Source organism: Misgurnus anguillicaudatus, chromosome 15 (assembly GCF_027580225.2).
Source record: "Misgurnus anguillicaudatus chromosome 15, ASM2758022v2, whole genome shotgun sequence".
In the NCBI taxonomy this organism is placed as follows: domain Eukaryota; kingdom Metazoa; phylum Chordata; class Actinopteri; order Cypriniformes; family Cobitidae; genus Misgurnus; species Misgurnus anguillicaudatus.
The window spans coordinates 33,368,716-33,384,047 of record NC_073351.2 but is presented as its reverse complement, the minus strand read 5'-3'; the positions used below and the strand labels follow the sequence as shown (position 1 = coordinate 33,384,047).

Sequence of the window (15,332 nt, the reverse complement as noted above, 5' to 3'; positions counted from 1 at the left end):
AATGACAAGTCCTTGAGTCATTGTGTATGGATAATACAGTCAAATTGCTTGGTCATGTTGTCAATATAGCAGTTTACCCTGAAGTGTTGTTCTGATGTAAACTATGGCTAAAGTTTTGATAACAATTATTGTAAATAGTAAAGTTATGTGGGAGTTTGATTGCAAGAGACTGGACAAAATTTACATTTACGCTTTTACTGTTCTGTTACACTTTTTACTGTACTGTAATTCATTGACAGACTTAGGGTAGAAGTGGGTTACTCATAGCTGGACTATATTGGGTGTATAGTTAGCCGTCATTTCAACATCTCAGTTTTTGCTTGCTGGGGACGTTTCTGTCTGTTAGCAATTTACCAATTCAGGACAGATTTAGAAAAAACCGTCTTATGGAAATGTGTTTATGAATATGTTTGACCAAACCCTGTATTATGACAACTTGTTCAACCATTTGCATGGAAAGACTTATACTATTGCAGTTTTTCTCGGTCGCTTTGGTGCATTTCTCGCATCACTATTTGCATTTGCACAACAGTTGATGCAGTTCTCAGAACAATTAGTACAAACTGCAAAACCTAGTTGATAACCTGCAGGGGCGTGTCACTTGCTCAAAATGGATAGGTCATTCTTCAAAGCAAGTATTCATGTCAATGAAAGTGTTAGTGTCATCAAAATGAAAGGTCATGACACCATTGTTTATGAACAAGATAGTCAAATGGCTTAGTCATGTTTTCATTATGACAGTTTCCATTATAAATGTTTTCCAATGCAAAAAAGTCAGATCTTGGTGACACTATACACTCTTAAGAAAAAAGGTTCTTCAAAGGTTCTGAAACGATGGTAAAGGTTCTATATAGAACCATAGCTTACTGAAGAACCATTTTTTGCTGAAATGGTTCTTTGTCTTGGCAAAAGGGTTCTTCATTTCACTCCTTTTTTGATTTTAAATTTAGTCAGTTATTTTCAAGCTGCCTCCTGATTATTTTCACCTGTAAAAGCCCTGAATCATCAGTCCTGCTGAACCGCCTGCAGACTAACATCACAAACAGGTAAGAGAGGAAAATAATCATCATTTACTGTTAAAAACATTCTTAAAATTTAAGTTTTGTGTGTTCTTATTGTAATTTATTTATTTTATAACAGGTAAACTTTATACTGAAAGCTTCATTCCCTTTAAAGCAGGTAAGCTTCATATTGTTTTAAATGATAGGAGACTCTGCTTTAACAATGACTTGGGATAATGATTTGTTAAAGTGTTCAAAAGCATATACATGTATATTTTACATTAAGTTTATTAAACTAATTATGAAATAAATGTGGTACAACATGCATTTAGTTTTTTTATTGATATTTCAGAGTTTTTATATGTGAGGTCATCTTGCTGGGAGTGAAGGCAGTGCATATGAACGCTTGATATTATGAGAGACACATACTGTATTTAAAGGTGATGTATGCATGTTACTTTCAATGCTGACATTAAAATAATAGTTATTTACTGTTAAAAACATTTTGAAATTGAAGTTTTGTGTGTTCTTATTGTACTTTATATCGTTTATAACAGGTCAACTTTATACTGTAAGCTTCATTCCATTTATAACAGGTAAGCTTCATATTGTTTTAAATGATATATTTAGTGGACTCTACTTTAACAATGACTTAGGATAATGATTTGTTAAAGTGTTATAAAGCATATACATGTGTATTGTACATTAAGTTTATTAAACTAATTATCAGAAGTATGTGGTACAACATGTGTTTAGTTTTTTTATTGATATTTCAGAGTTTTCATATGTGAGGTAATCTTGCTGGGAGTGAAGGCAGTGCGTATGACCGCTTGATACGAGAGACACATTCTATTTTTAAAGGTGATGTATGCATGCTACTTTCAATCCTGGCATTAAAATAATAATATTTACTGTTTAAACATTTTGTAAATTGAGGTTTTGTGTGTTTTTGATGTACTTTATTTCTTTTATAACAGGTCAACATACTGATGACCACAGCCAGGTGATGGAGATCTGTGTTAATCACAGCCTGCGTCTCAAGATCAACATGACAACAGCAGACCATTTCTTATCTTACTCTTATCTGACCAAAAGTGTCTAGCATCATTGCAACAAAACAAAGAACATTGGATGGAGTATTGGAGTATTGGATGATCCCGTAAAGAAAATAATATGGACTTTTTTGGTGAGATTCTACAAAGATTGACATAATCCTATTGACTTTTATTTTTACAGTTAAGAATGCATTATAAACATCCCATTCATTTGTATTCTATGTCATCGATCTGTTTGTGCTAAAATGTATACATCTGAATGTAATGTCAATAATATGTTAATATTCAGGATTTATTATCATTTGCATGGTTTGATGTTGCATGTCATGATTTTTTTGATTTCATGTAATTGTTGTCTATTTAAAATGATTTTAATTGCCAAATTTTATTGTTAATTTACTTAATATTGAAGCCGTTATTTAATATCCATATCTTATTTGAGTAGTGATTTCTTATATTTGCATAATAATTCATATATTTATTCTGATTGTGATTTTAATGCACATATTTATTATTGTATGACACCTCATGTAATGAAAAAGTGAAAATAAAAGTATGTTCTGAAGTCTTGCAATTCTGTTTTTAAACTGTTAAACCTTATAAAGTGCAATAAATAAGTAAAAACAAATAAAAAATGATCCTCCTGACTGCTGATAAATGAAAGGGTTCTTTATAGCACCACTGAGGTTCTATTTAGCACTTTTTCAAGGCAAGGTTCTATATAGAACCATCTAAAAAAGGGTTCTATATAGTACCAGAAAGGGTGCTGCTATTGTTACAAGCTGAAGAACCCTTATTTGGTACTATATAGAACCATTTTTCTTAAGAGTGTACCTGAAAATACTCAAGACAGCACTATACACTATTTGCACAGCTATTTGAAAAATACAGTACAGTTACACATACTGTATTTAGTGAGGTAACTGAGTACAAGACACTGAATATGTATGTTTCACATTTTTACTGCATATGCTCTTTGCAATTCTAATTTGTTCACAGCATTGTGCAAAATAAAAATACACCGTTATTTACAACAAACATAAACTCCCTTTGGGTAGAGCTGTGCACAACTGTAAACAATATTGCAGTACATATTGGAACTGAACATTCAACACACATAGTACTGTAATCATTCTTGCACATCCAGACTTTCGCCACATAATTTAAAAACTTTTAATTTAGGAGACATTTTCGGGGAAAAAAAGATTTTAAAAAAATTATTTTGACAACTAGTTCAACATTTTTGTATGTAATCGGGGGGGGGGGGGGGTAAACAATGATGATTCTCGGGGCCCACGAGTAAGAGGGGGCCCAGAGAAGCCCCCAAAATTGTGGTGCTAAAAAAAATTGAATAGTAAAAATTATTAACTTTAAATTATTCTATTTGCTGTTTCCTGGTATCAAAAAATGTATTTGTTTAGGAAACACAAACGTCTGTGGGCCCCTTTCCCCCCTCTCGAGTGTCATAAAATGGTTCAGTCCGCCCAAATTGTATAATCCAGGCAACACAGCTTGACTTCACTTATAGTGGCGGCAGAATATCAACTTGACTGACAAGGAAGTGAAAATGCCTCAAAAATCTGGAAGTCAAAAACGGAAAGAGAAAAAAGTAAGAAGTGAAAGAGGCAAAGGGTCGACATTATGTTACCCAATTTTTCACAAGAAAAGGTGGGTTTGTAAGTAGGCCTAAATTGTTAGTGGACCGCCCGTCCGTGACAATGATCATAGCTTACGGCACTTTTCTGTGTTAACGCGCACGCTTTGTACACGAGGCCCAGGTCTCTACGGTAGCATTTTTCGACAAGCACATTTATTTATGCACGTGATTTATTTAGACAAAGTTATTGACTATGCAAATTTCCAACGGTCAAAATGACGCCTTGTTTGTTCTAGTGTTAAAGATAATTACCACACTGCAAAAAATGATTTTCAAGAAAAAAATCTTAGTATTTTTGTCTTGTTTTCAGTAAAAATATCTAAAATTTCTTAAATAAAGATGCTTTTTTATGATGAGCAAAACAACCCAAGAAAACAAGCCCAGTCACCAGACCAAAAACATCAAATTGAAGTGATTTTGTGCGTAAAACAAGCAAAAAAATCTGCCAATGGAATAAGCAAAAAAATCTTGAAAATTTTTCTTAAACACTAAATTCAAGAAAAATTAGCTTACCCCATTGGCAGACTTTTTTGCTTGTTTTAAGCACAAAATCCCTTAAATTTAATATTTTTGGTCTAAAAACTAGAATTTTTTTCTTGAAAATCATTTTTTGCAATGCATAAGTTTAAATGTTGCGGTTAAAATGACTACTGGTGGCCGTTCTAGTGTTAAAAGTGCATGATAAGGGAACTACATTTTCTCCTCATGTTAGGTCAAGAAAACGCTGGAAAAAATAACAATACACAGTTTTAGTTAAACATTCAACACTGCAGAAAAATGACTTTCTTACTTGGTATTTTTGTCTTGTTTTCACTAGAAGTGTCTAAAAATTCTTAAATTAAGATGCCTTTTCTTGTTTAGCAAAATGACCTAAGTAAATGAGTCTTAAGACAAATTAAAATATAATTTAAGTGAAATTGTCCTTAAAACGAGAAAAATGATCTGCCAATGGGGTGAGAAAAAAATTGTGAAATAAGATTTCTTTTATCTTAAACACTTAAAGGGACACTTCACCCATTTGCATTAACCTTTGTATAATTAGAACCCCAGTCATGTTTTTAAATGGTCATGCATCCTTTTCTCAGTTTTCGCTGAGACAGGAGAAATACAGATTTCAGTGTTGCACTTCCTTCTTTCAATGATGTAAAAATCATCATTTTGCATCATTGAAAGAAGGAAGTCCAATATCTTTGTTGAGGAGGTTAGACTACAAACACTCCTTTTCTCTGTCAGATAGGCACCAAATTCTAAATGTATGTTACATTTAGACTACAAATATGACACACTTTCAATAAAGATTAATGTTTCTATGGGTGAAATCCTCCTTTAATTCAAGTAAAAATTTCTCACCCCATTGGTAGTCAAAATACCATAAAAGTGCATGATTTTATGTAAATTAATATGAAAAAAGTCTCAGCTGTGTTGGGGGCCCTGTCAAGATTCTTTTCATGGGGCCCAAAATCCTTAGCAGCGCCCCTGTATGTAATGACTCAAGCAATGAAATTAGGACTATTAGTTTTATATGGAATGATTATTCAGCATTCACAAGTATAGTTTATTTTGACTGACATGACATAAACAAATGATAATATTATAAAACAACAATTGATGCATGTTCAAAAGCATTTGCAATTTGTTTGAAGGAATGAGAAACTGCTATGATGTGCACAAATGACTAAATGTTGTGGAGGTTGAACTAACTGTTGTGCAAATGTAAATAGTGATGTAAGAAATGCACCAAAGCGACTGAGAAAACTGTAACTAAATGTTGTTGGGGGTGAGACTATTCAACAGAGACCCATTATAATACATTTTGATCAACATGACATATAATGTTGGAAAAAGTAGAGAATTGTATATAATCATTTGCATGGATGTACCAAAGCATTTGCAACTTCTTCAAAGAAATGAGAAACTGCTTTTTTGATGTGCACAAGTGACGCAATAATGTGAAGATTGAGCAGGTAGTTTTGAGAATTTCAATTCTGATCTGAGAAATGTACCAAAGCGACTGAGAAAAACTGTAACAGCATGTTATTGTATATTTGTATGTTTTTTCTTATGTGATGCTTTCTCAGAAGTCAACTCTTTGAGAGATGATTTTATTAGTTTTTCTCAGTCGCTTTGGTACATTTCTCGAATCATCCTCGATATTTGTCAAACAGTAAGTGCTTTTCTCAAAACAATTTGTACAAATAGTGAAACACCATGGATTAAAGCCAGTTTCTTGCTCAAAAGCCTTAGTTCTCAAAAGTAAATATCTGTGTTAATGAACATGTCAGTGCCATCGGAATGACAAGTATGTTTTATTGTGTACAGATAAGACAGTCAAATTGCTTAGTCATGTTGTCAGTATAACACTGGAGGGATGTTTTTGATGGAAACTATGGCTAAAGTTTTGATTACAATTATTGTAAATTGTAGGTTACACCTTAGTGTATGTAGGAGTTCACATTTACTGTTTGTACTGTAATTTGTTGACAGACCAAAGCACTGCATAGCACAAAGAAAAAAAACAAAAGTAGAAATGTGAACATATAGGACAATCTGTGTAGGGAAAACTGTACATGCAGTGCTGGAATTACAGTGCAGTCTTCCTAAACATCCTGACGTTCCTGTCTGTAAGAGAAAGTCAAGAATCATCTAGGAGCAATTTACCAATTCAGGACAGATTTAGAAAAAAAGTCTAATAGAAATGTATATGTTTGACCATACCCTGTATTATGACAACCATTTTGCATGTAAAGACTTATGCTATGAACTAATGCCTAAATCTTGTTGGGGGTGAGACTATTCAACGGAGACCCATTATTAAAGCAATAAGCCCAAAGATGCAGTGGGTTACGAGTGCATTTTATAACAGTTAAGGGGCGTTGTTAGGCACAACGTGAAGCAGAGCGGGGCTTATTGCTTTTATAAAATGGTTGCTTCATATGCATAGCAGGATTTTATAAAATAAAACACAAATAAGTTGTTATTATATTATTACAAATATTACTCTTCCGCCAAACAAAGTAGTTCCTCAGAATCAATATTTGCTGCAACAGAGCGCAGTTCCCAACCACCACAGACGCAGCAAAATGAAAATGTAATTAAAGACTGTAGTGTTTCAACATTCATGTAATTTATACATAAACATTTATATCGTGCAACTGTTAAGATTATCAAATATGCTTGGAAGCATGATTAACTCTTTTTCCGTCAGCATTTTTTTTTTAAGTTGACACAGTTTTAGTTTAATGCCTTCAAGAAAAATGTTCTTCTTTAAATAAACATAAAATATATATCAAATGAAAGAACAGACCCCCACTTTCAAACAACAAAAACCCTGTTTCATCCTACCTTCATTTGTTCTCTTATCACCTCTCAAATTTTCAGCTAAAACGGGAGATAATTCAATTTGTGTGAAAAACTTTTGTAAGAGATCAGATTCAGAGCCTGATCAAAACTTACACGCGCTGCGTCTGAAACCGCCTACCCAGTCTCCTGAGGATGAGTATAAATAGCACGAAGTGTAAAACTCGTGCAATACATACGCCAAATTCCACTTTGGCGTGCATATGATACGCCAGTCCTTCCCATTCACTTAAACGGTGCATCTTTTTTGTCGTTTTATTTATTGGTTTCTCAATTTTTTTCTGTTTTTTAAACCATTTTCTCTTGGGTTTAGGGTTAGATTTTAGATTTGCTTAATGAGGTTATTTAATATACAGGTTTCTCAATGTTTTTGTCCATATTTAAGCCATGGTCGCTTGGAGTTGGGGTTAGAGTTGGGGTTTGGGTTAGGATGTCACTTTTATATAACAAAAAGTTGTTCTAACCCTAAACCCAAGCGAAAATGGTAAAAAAAATAGCAAAAAATTGAGAAACAAATAAATAAAACGACAAAAAAAGATGCCCTGTTTAAGTGAATAGGAAGGACTTGCGTATCATATGCACGCCAAAGTGGAATTTAGCGTATGTATTGCACGAGTTTTACACTTCGTGCTATTTATACGCATCTTCAGGAGACTGGGCTGGAAACCGCCTACTTTCAAGTATGCAAAAAGCACTACCTCGCCTACTATATAGTATGGAAGTAGGCGGTTTCAGACGCAGTTACGGTGTTTTTAGTGTTGAGTGAATGTGTCAGTGTTTAAGTTGGGTAAGATCGCCACCTAGTGGATAATAGCGTACATACGGATTTGATGTTAAAGAACAATAAAGAGAAGCGTTTTCTCTTTATTGACGAGGCGACTCAACAATATTTATTGACATTTATCTGGATATCGCCATTAATTGTGCAATTGTAGAAAAATAAAAAATATGATTAAAGACTGTGGTGTTTATTTTCATAAATCAGTACATAGCAACAGTGGCGCAGTGATACTTATGCAATGCGGTCTGAACCGTGGGGTTACCGCGGTATTTTATCTCGGCTTAGAACACGTTTCAACCAATCACAATGAAGGACCAGAACGGGCCGTTTTATAAAATACATTTTGATCAACATGACATAAGCAATTGATAATGTAGGAAACAGCAGATTGTGCATAATCATTTGCATGGATGTACCAAAGCATTTGCAACTTCTTAAAAGAAATGAGAAACTGCTTTTTTGATATGCACAAGTGACACAATGATGTGAGAATTGAACAGGTAGTTTTGAGAATTTCAATTCTGATCTGAGGAATGTGCCAAAGCGACTGAGAACAACTGTAAATACTGCAAGATATTTAAATGTTTTTGTGAAGCAACTTCATGTGTTTGCATACATGAAGCGCTTTAAATCATTCACCTATGAGTTCTATTTTTCAATGTTCACACTGGGCATGTTTTAAAAAATGTTTTAGTAAATGCTGAGATTAACACAAATGAATAAATGCTGTAGAAATGTTATTGATCATGAACTTATATAATCTTATTATAAAGTGTTAGTGCTTCATTTGTGAATGGTGCAAAAAGTCCTCTGCAACATCGAGCTGATCAAAGCAGACTTCCAGTTATCAGACATGAACAGTTTCAGAAACATCAGTTGAAGATTCATAAGAGCTTTTCCTTTGCTTTTGTCCAGATATCACTAATAATAGATGTGATCCTAACATCTGCTGTGTGAGTCACCTCACTGCTCTCAGTTAATGTGATTAGAGCAAACTAATCCTGTTAGTGCTCTCATCTCTACTAATCCAACCCCAGGACACTCAATAGGGAGCATGGACAGGGGGTGGATTTACATCTTATATTACGCAGGTTGGTTTGATGACTGGTTGGTGACAGTGATTTATTATTAGCTGATTACGATACACGCAAGGCACCCAGAAAAGCCCACAGTTTTTGGTTTTCTCAAGACTCATCTTCAGAATTAGGTAAAGAAATGGCATGCCGTCTTGAATCTGTTCTTGCTTTTATTGTTTCACTAGATCAAATATTTGTAAAGTCTAGATATGGCTCTGACAACTTCCTACCATAGGCTATACATAATGTCAAAGACCTCGCTTTATATAGAAAAATGAAATTTTAAAGAGCACCAATGGTTACGATTTTACATTTCCTTTGGTGAGTGAATGTGTATTAGTAAATGTTAACGATATGCAAACCCCAAAGTAAACTATGACGCGAGTTATCATCTTCAATGTAAGTCTCTTTTCTTGGACTACAACAAACACACGGATTGTAGGCAACAGTTTACTTCCTGGGATTGGTGATGTAGTAAAGACCGACATTATTATAAATCCTCCCGCTTTGACTCCCAGCCTGTAAATTAACTCCTGTTAGCATTGCATTGTGCGCAAATCTTTTAAACATGGTAAGAAGCATCACATTTCCGGTTGACGTCAGAGGTATTCAGGCCAATCACAATGTACAGATTAGCTGGCCAATCAGAGATACAGCGCTTTTCAAATCAGAGCGTTTCAGGAAGATAGTGAAATCTGGAGCTACAAAAATGTACAGTATGTGGAAAATAATGTGTTTTTTAGCCATAAACCACGCAAACACATTGTATCAGGGCCGGCGAACAGGTTGTTGTGCCCCCCCTACAAAGTTTTTTTATTACTTTAATATATATCAATAATAATTAAAATAAATTAAACATTGAATGTTTCATGACTTGTAATGTAATCAAATGAGGTAAATATAGTTGATATGTTTTCTTTAATTAAAATAGACCAGTTTCTCTGATTGGATGTATTGCCACGTCTCACACGTCTTACGTCTTTAGCATATTTGTGACTTGATACTAGCAACGTGTTTTTTCGCGGCATTTTATGGATCGTGTAAAATATGGATATTAGAACATTTAGAACGAACCAGCACCGCCTGCTTCATCTTCATGCAAACACAGACTGGCTGAAACTCAGAGATTCGAGATCGAGGTGGAATTTACAAATCTACAGGACACTGTTTTAAGGAAGTTTAATGTTCTTACACGCCATCTTCAGCTATTTTAAAGGTAAGTTAGCATTGTTTTAAATTACGTAAGCTTAAATGTGATGTGTGGCTATAGACCGTTAACAGCATTACGACGTGATTATGGTAAAGCGGCTTTTTTTAAAGCTAGGACGCGGTGTGCGCTGCGCTATGAAACCAATTCATTTCAATGGCTTGCGCTGCGCGAGGGCGGTTTGTTGTTGCGTCGAGCCAAGCGCGAGCGCAGCGGAGCTCAGCTTGCGCTCCGTCCGCGGTCGAAGTTCAATAGTTTTGCGCATAGTTTCTGGCTTTTTGCACTTTATACGGGAAATGAGCTGACAGTCTGTACTAGTTGTATGAGTGTGTGCTTGCTGTATTTGTTGTTTTAATGTCTTGTTTTTGCAAGTTATTGTTGCTATTGCGTGCCCCCCGTTGGAAGCCAAGTGCCCCCCTGTTTGTTATGGTCTGGCGCTGCATTGTATTATACCAAATACACAAAATAACATTGTTTTTAGCAATGAAATAGCTGCTCTTTAAATATATTTCAAAATATACAAAAAATTTCCCAAAAATATATTTGCTGAAATATGTTTACATAAATGATTTTTCACTAATATATTTTTTGGCAATTTTTTGTATACTTCGAAATATATTTTAAAAATTAATATATATTTTAAGCATTTATATTTATTTAAGAAAGAAGATAAACTTTATGTTACAAACCTGTAAACATAATTATTAAATTTACATTTATTTTCTACTTTTACAATTTTAAATTTTATACATACTTTATAAACTTTTAGATTTAGGCCAAGAAATATAAAAAATGTAAAATTAGAAAATAATTTGTTGCCCTTAAAATATTTTAAATCTAAATATATTTCAAATACGAAATATATATTTATTTAAGCTTTACTCTCTAAAAAAAGTATTTAGCATATATTTAAAACATACTTTTGGCCAGAGAAATATTTTTGGGCAGAATTTTTTGTATGGTGCTTTATGTTGAAAAGGGTGCTTGACAGGGTGAAGTGACTTTTCCTTTTCAGAGCAGATTAATCTAGGCCACAATTTTATTAATTTTATCAGAAATTTTTTAGCATAACAAATGCACTTTATGCAAATACATTGCAAACAATATTTTTATTCATCAACTGTCATGTTTTTCTGAAAAAAAAAATATGCGTTTCGTTTCATCATGCCTCCTTGAGGCAGGGTCATACCGAGTTTAAAAACAGATATTGAGCCTCATTTAGTTAAACACGGGCAGAATGAATTTCTGTGTAAATCAATTGAACGGGTCACATAAGAGTTTTTATGAACTTTTCACACTGAATGCATCATGCTCATGTTTCATAAATGAGAACACATGACAGATTATTTGTGATATAAAAGTCTCTGACCCCATTCACCAATATAAATCTGTGTTGGGTACAATTTGAAATGGTGTTGAGCAGATCAGCAGACTTTTGCAACTTTGTTAAAAACTTTTTGTTCACTTCTTGTAAAATGTCAGATGTACCAGATTAAAGTTATCAATTTAATCCAGGTAAATACCAAGTTTGATGGCAGTTTGTCCGCTTTGAGTAGAGTAAGTTCCTCTTTCAGGTCCACAAAATACAGAAGGAAATCTGATGTTACTATTTAGTAATATTTTTTAATATTTCCCACAGTCTAAAATAAAATTATAAAATGAATAGTTTTGGTCCTTGATTCTGATTGGCTGAGGCTGTGACATTATTACATCAGACTTGTTTCTGAAGAACTACACTGCTTGGCAGATGAGCAATATTTGGTATCAAGCCATTATACACTGAAAAAAATGATTCAGTGAATTTAATCAATTTTTTAAAGGTAAGTGGTTGCAATCAATTTATTTAAGCTATATTTATACAAAAGTTTTATATTTTATTTTACTTTACTAATCTTTTTGTTTGGGTGTAGCTTGAATGGGTTGATTGCGGCCACTTACCTTGAAAGGGTTGATTGAATTCAATGAATCATTTTTTTCAGTGTAGTTTTGTGATGTGATTTGTTTAACTGTAAACCATGGCTTCATTGGAAACAGTTAAAAGTATGGAAATTATGAAGTGACAGAACATTTTTTTATAATTTAGTAAATTCTCATCAGCATTTTATGTTTTAAATAATTCTTACCATGGTAAAATTATTAATAGAAATAAAGTTGGATTTTCTGTTGCTGTGTGCAGTTATGATGGTATTCCGTTCCTGATGCATGACAGCACATTGAAGAGGACAACCAACGTACACGAGGTGTTTCCCAACCGAACAGATGCACAGGCAGCGATGTTCACATGGACCGAGTTGGAGACACTTAGTGCTGGATCTTGGTTCCTTCAGGTGATGATCCAGCATCTTCTCATTGGTATCACTGTTATTTAATAGGTTGTCACATTATAAATGTTAGAAATTTATTTTAGAATATATGCATCATATATTTTTATAACATTAGTACATTATATGTTACCCTGGAACACAAAACCAGTCAAGTAGCATGGGTATATATGAAGAGTTTGGTTCCAAACGCAATAAATCCCTTTAGACTAATTTGGGTAAAAATTTGTTTTCTATACCAAGAAAGTACAAGATAAAAACAAAAGCACACAAAGCATCTTAAGGTTATAATAACATAAAAAATTCAAATCCATAATTTGATTTTCAAATTTTTTAATAAAAACGGATTTTTTCCCCCGCAAAATGCAATAAATCCATGACAAGTTTTTTTTTTCAAAATGCTATAAATCTATTGAATCAATATATAAATGTGCATTCATCTTTGCCGTGTTATATTCATTTAGTTGACTAGTGGTATACACTGATTAAAAAATAAACATTAATGGCATTAATCAAAACACTTACTTTGTTATATTAAGAACACTGTCATTGCTGCTGTTATACTTGGGACGTCATTGCTGAACTTTTTTGACGGCGATCAGCTGTTAAATGTTTTGGTCCTGCTTGATTTTCGTTGACTTTGAGTAAAATAATGGAAAGTTTTTCATAAGATCCACTGGGGTCAATGTGTTAGCATGAAAGAAGCTTGATGCTGTCATGTGAGAGCAAACAACAGCCGGCATTTTTTCTTCGTTCGATATATTATTTGATTTTGATGGCCCACATTTCTTCCCCGCCAGAGAAAACCACCACAGGTTTATCAATGTCATCAAAAGTATTATTTTGTTTTTGTTTGTTTGTTGATCACGAAGTACAAAGGAGATGAGGTAAAATACGATTCTGTGTGTATTCAAAGCGTCACCATTATTGGTTACATTGTGTGGAATGATGCCCTGTGATTGGTTGAGCGGATTTATTGCATTCTCAGAAAAGGAAGACTGGTGTTTGTCATGCTTTGTAAAAAAGGGAGAAAAGATGACAGAATAACACGGCTGATATCGGATTTTGTGTAAAATTAAGAATTTACTTTTTAATACTTACTTGATACAATACTGGTTGTAAATAGTGGTTACTTATTTTTTTAAATGGCATTTATTGCGTTTTGGAAACAAACTCTTTATTTGTAGCAATAGCCAACAATACATTGTAGGCTATGGGTCAAATTTATCATTTTTTTATGCCAAAAAACATTAGGATAACTTTATTAATGAACAACTTAAAAAGGGATTTTCTTAATATTTAAATTATTTTGCGCAGATTCCAGATTTTCAAATTGTTGTATCTTGACGAAATATGGACCGTATTTATTCATTTTTTCGGATGTATACATCTCAATGTAGAATGACTGGGTTTGTGGTCCAGGGTCACATTTAGTTATCTGATAACACTGATTGGACTTTATAGTATTTTGTTGGCACAAACAGATTCAAAACTTAATGAATAATGATGCAGTTCACTTCCAAATGTGGTGTATTTTTTGCCTTCTTAATTAACCTCCGAATCCCACTTAAATCTCTGGTGGGATCAGTTGGGATTAAAGGCTGGAATTAAGCTTTGCATGAATGTACCATGTGTTACAGTCGACTCGAGTCGACCCTAAAAGACGCACGACTGCAGCTTAAACCTCACCCTGTTTAAAGATTAACTGAAATCTTTGATGCATGAGTTTATTGGGTTTCTGTGTGTTATGAAATACATGTACTATACCACCTTTGAGCTCATTAGACGTCACAAATCAATGTCATGAGAGTACAGTATGCACCATATTTAAAGAAATATGTAATGATGTGTGACCAAAGTCATATAATGTAATGATATTGACATGATCTTAGTAAATATTAAAGATATCAAGGTTATATTTTCACAGAAGGTTATATTTTATGCAAGATGATTTTATGTAAAAAACAGTACATTTCTGTTCTCACTTTGATTCAATTGGGATCATTATTCAAAAGCAAATAAAATCCCTTATTGCTCAAACATCACACGATTGTTCTGCTCGGTCTCATCTCTCAGAGGGATCCTTTCGGCACGGCATCTTCTCTTGATGCGGACATGAAGGATCAGGTCCTGAACCAAACCATACCCACTCTGAAAGAGTTTCTGAACCTGGCTGCCCAGCACGGGAAATTTGTGATCTTTGACCTCAGACGTCCACCAAAAGGTCACCCGTACAGAGACACGTGGATCAATCGCACCCTTGAGGTGTTACAGAATGAGTCGTTTATTAACTCCAGCCAGGTAGGTCATGATCCAGATGGCCTACTAAATTAAAAGAAGAAATGCTAACAGAAGAGTTGTGATGGATGAAGACCCTGCTTTGGGACACGGGTGTAATACATCTCCATAATTTTCTCGCAGGTGTTGTGGTTGCCATCAGATCAGAGGAGTCTGGTACAAGACCTCGACCCAGATTTACAGCAGACGTCTGGAGATCACGCATCCATAGAGGAACTGCAGGAAGAACACATAGTCCGACTCAACCTTCATTACAGTTACATGTCACAGGAGCAGATCAGGTACATACAGATTTGTCATATAGTTATTATTGCCCGAGCACACTTAAAGCCACAAGATGTAGGATTTTCATCACTAGAGGTTGCTATAACACAATAATTTTATTGATTAGTTATACTATGGTATCTTCTATAGTTTCTCATGTGAGGAATTTTTAATTTCCACTCAAACATTCTCAAACTTAAACGTCATTCAGAAGTCCGAACCCAATGTCCTTATGACGCCAGAACCCAATGTCCTTATGACGCCATAACCCAACGTCCTTATGACGCCATAACCCAACGTCCTTATGACGCCATA

The 15,332-nt window shown here is 34.1% G+C and overlaps 1 protein-coding gene and 1 long non-coding RNA gene across 5 annotated transcripts in view; both read left to right on the top strand.

Moving 5' to 3' along the window:
- The window catches only part of gdpd4a (glycerophosphodiester phosphodiesterase domain containing 4a), a 39,117-nt gene that overhangs the window by 19,019 nt on the left and 4,766 nt on the right, over positions 1-15,332 (top strand). For all 3 annotated transcript variants that reach the window (XM_055174357.2, XM_055174358.2, XM_055174356.2), the window contains exons 10-12: positions 12,311-12,461; positions 14,532-14,756; positions 14,877-15,034. In XM_055174357.2, coding sequence (XP_055030332.2) covers positions 12,311-12,461; positions 14,532-14,756; positions 14,877-15,034 — 534 coding nt within the window. The remainder of the gene's footprint in view (positions 1-12,310; positions 12,462-14,531; positions 14,757-14,876; positions 15,035-15,332) is intronic.
- LOC129424050 (uncharacterized) lies at positions 656-2,392 on the top strand. 2 transcript variants are annotated; one of them, XR_008637953.2, is made up of 5 exons: positions 656-1,179; positions 1,354-1,441; positions 1,559-1,597; positions 1,778-1,862; positions 1,979-2,391. It is a non-coding gene; the product is annotated as an uncharacterized lncRNA (long non-coding RNA). The 2 variants fall into 2 exon arrangements; XR_012357764.1 differs by having other exon boundaries at positions 659-1,441; positions 1,979-2,392.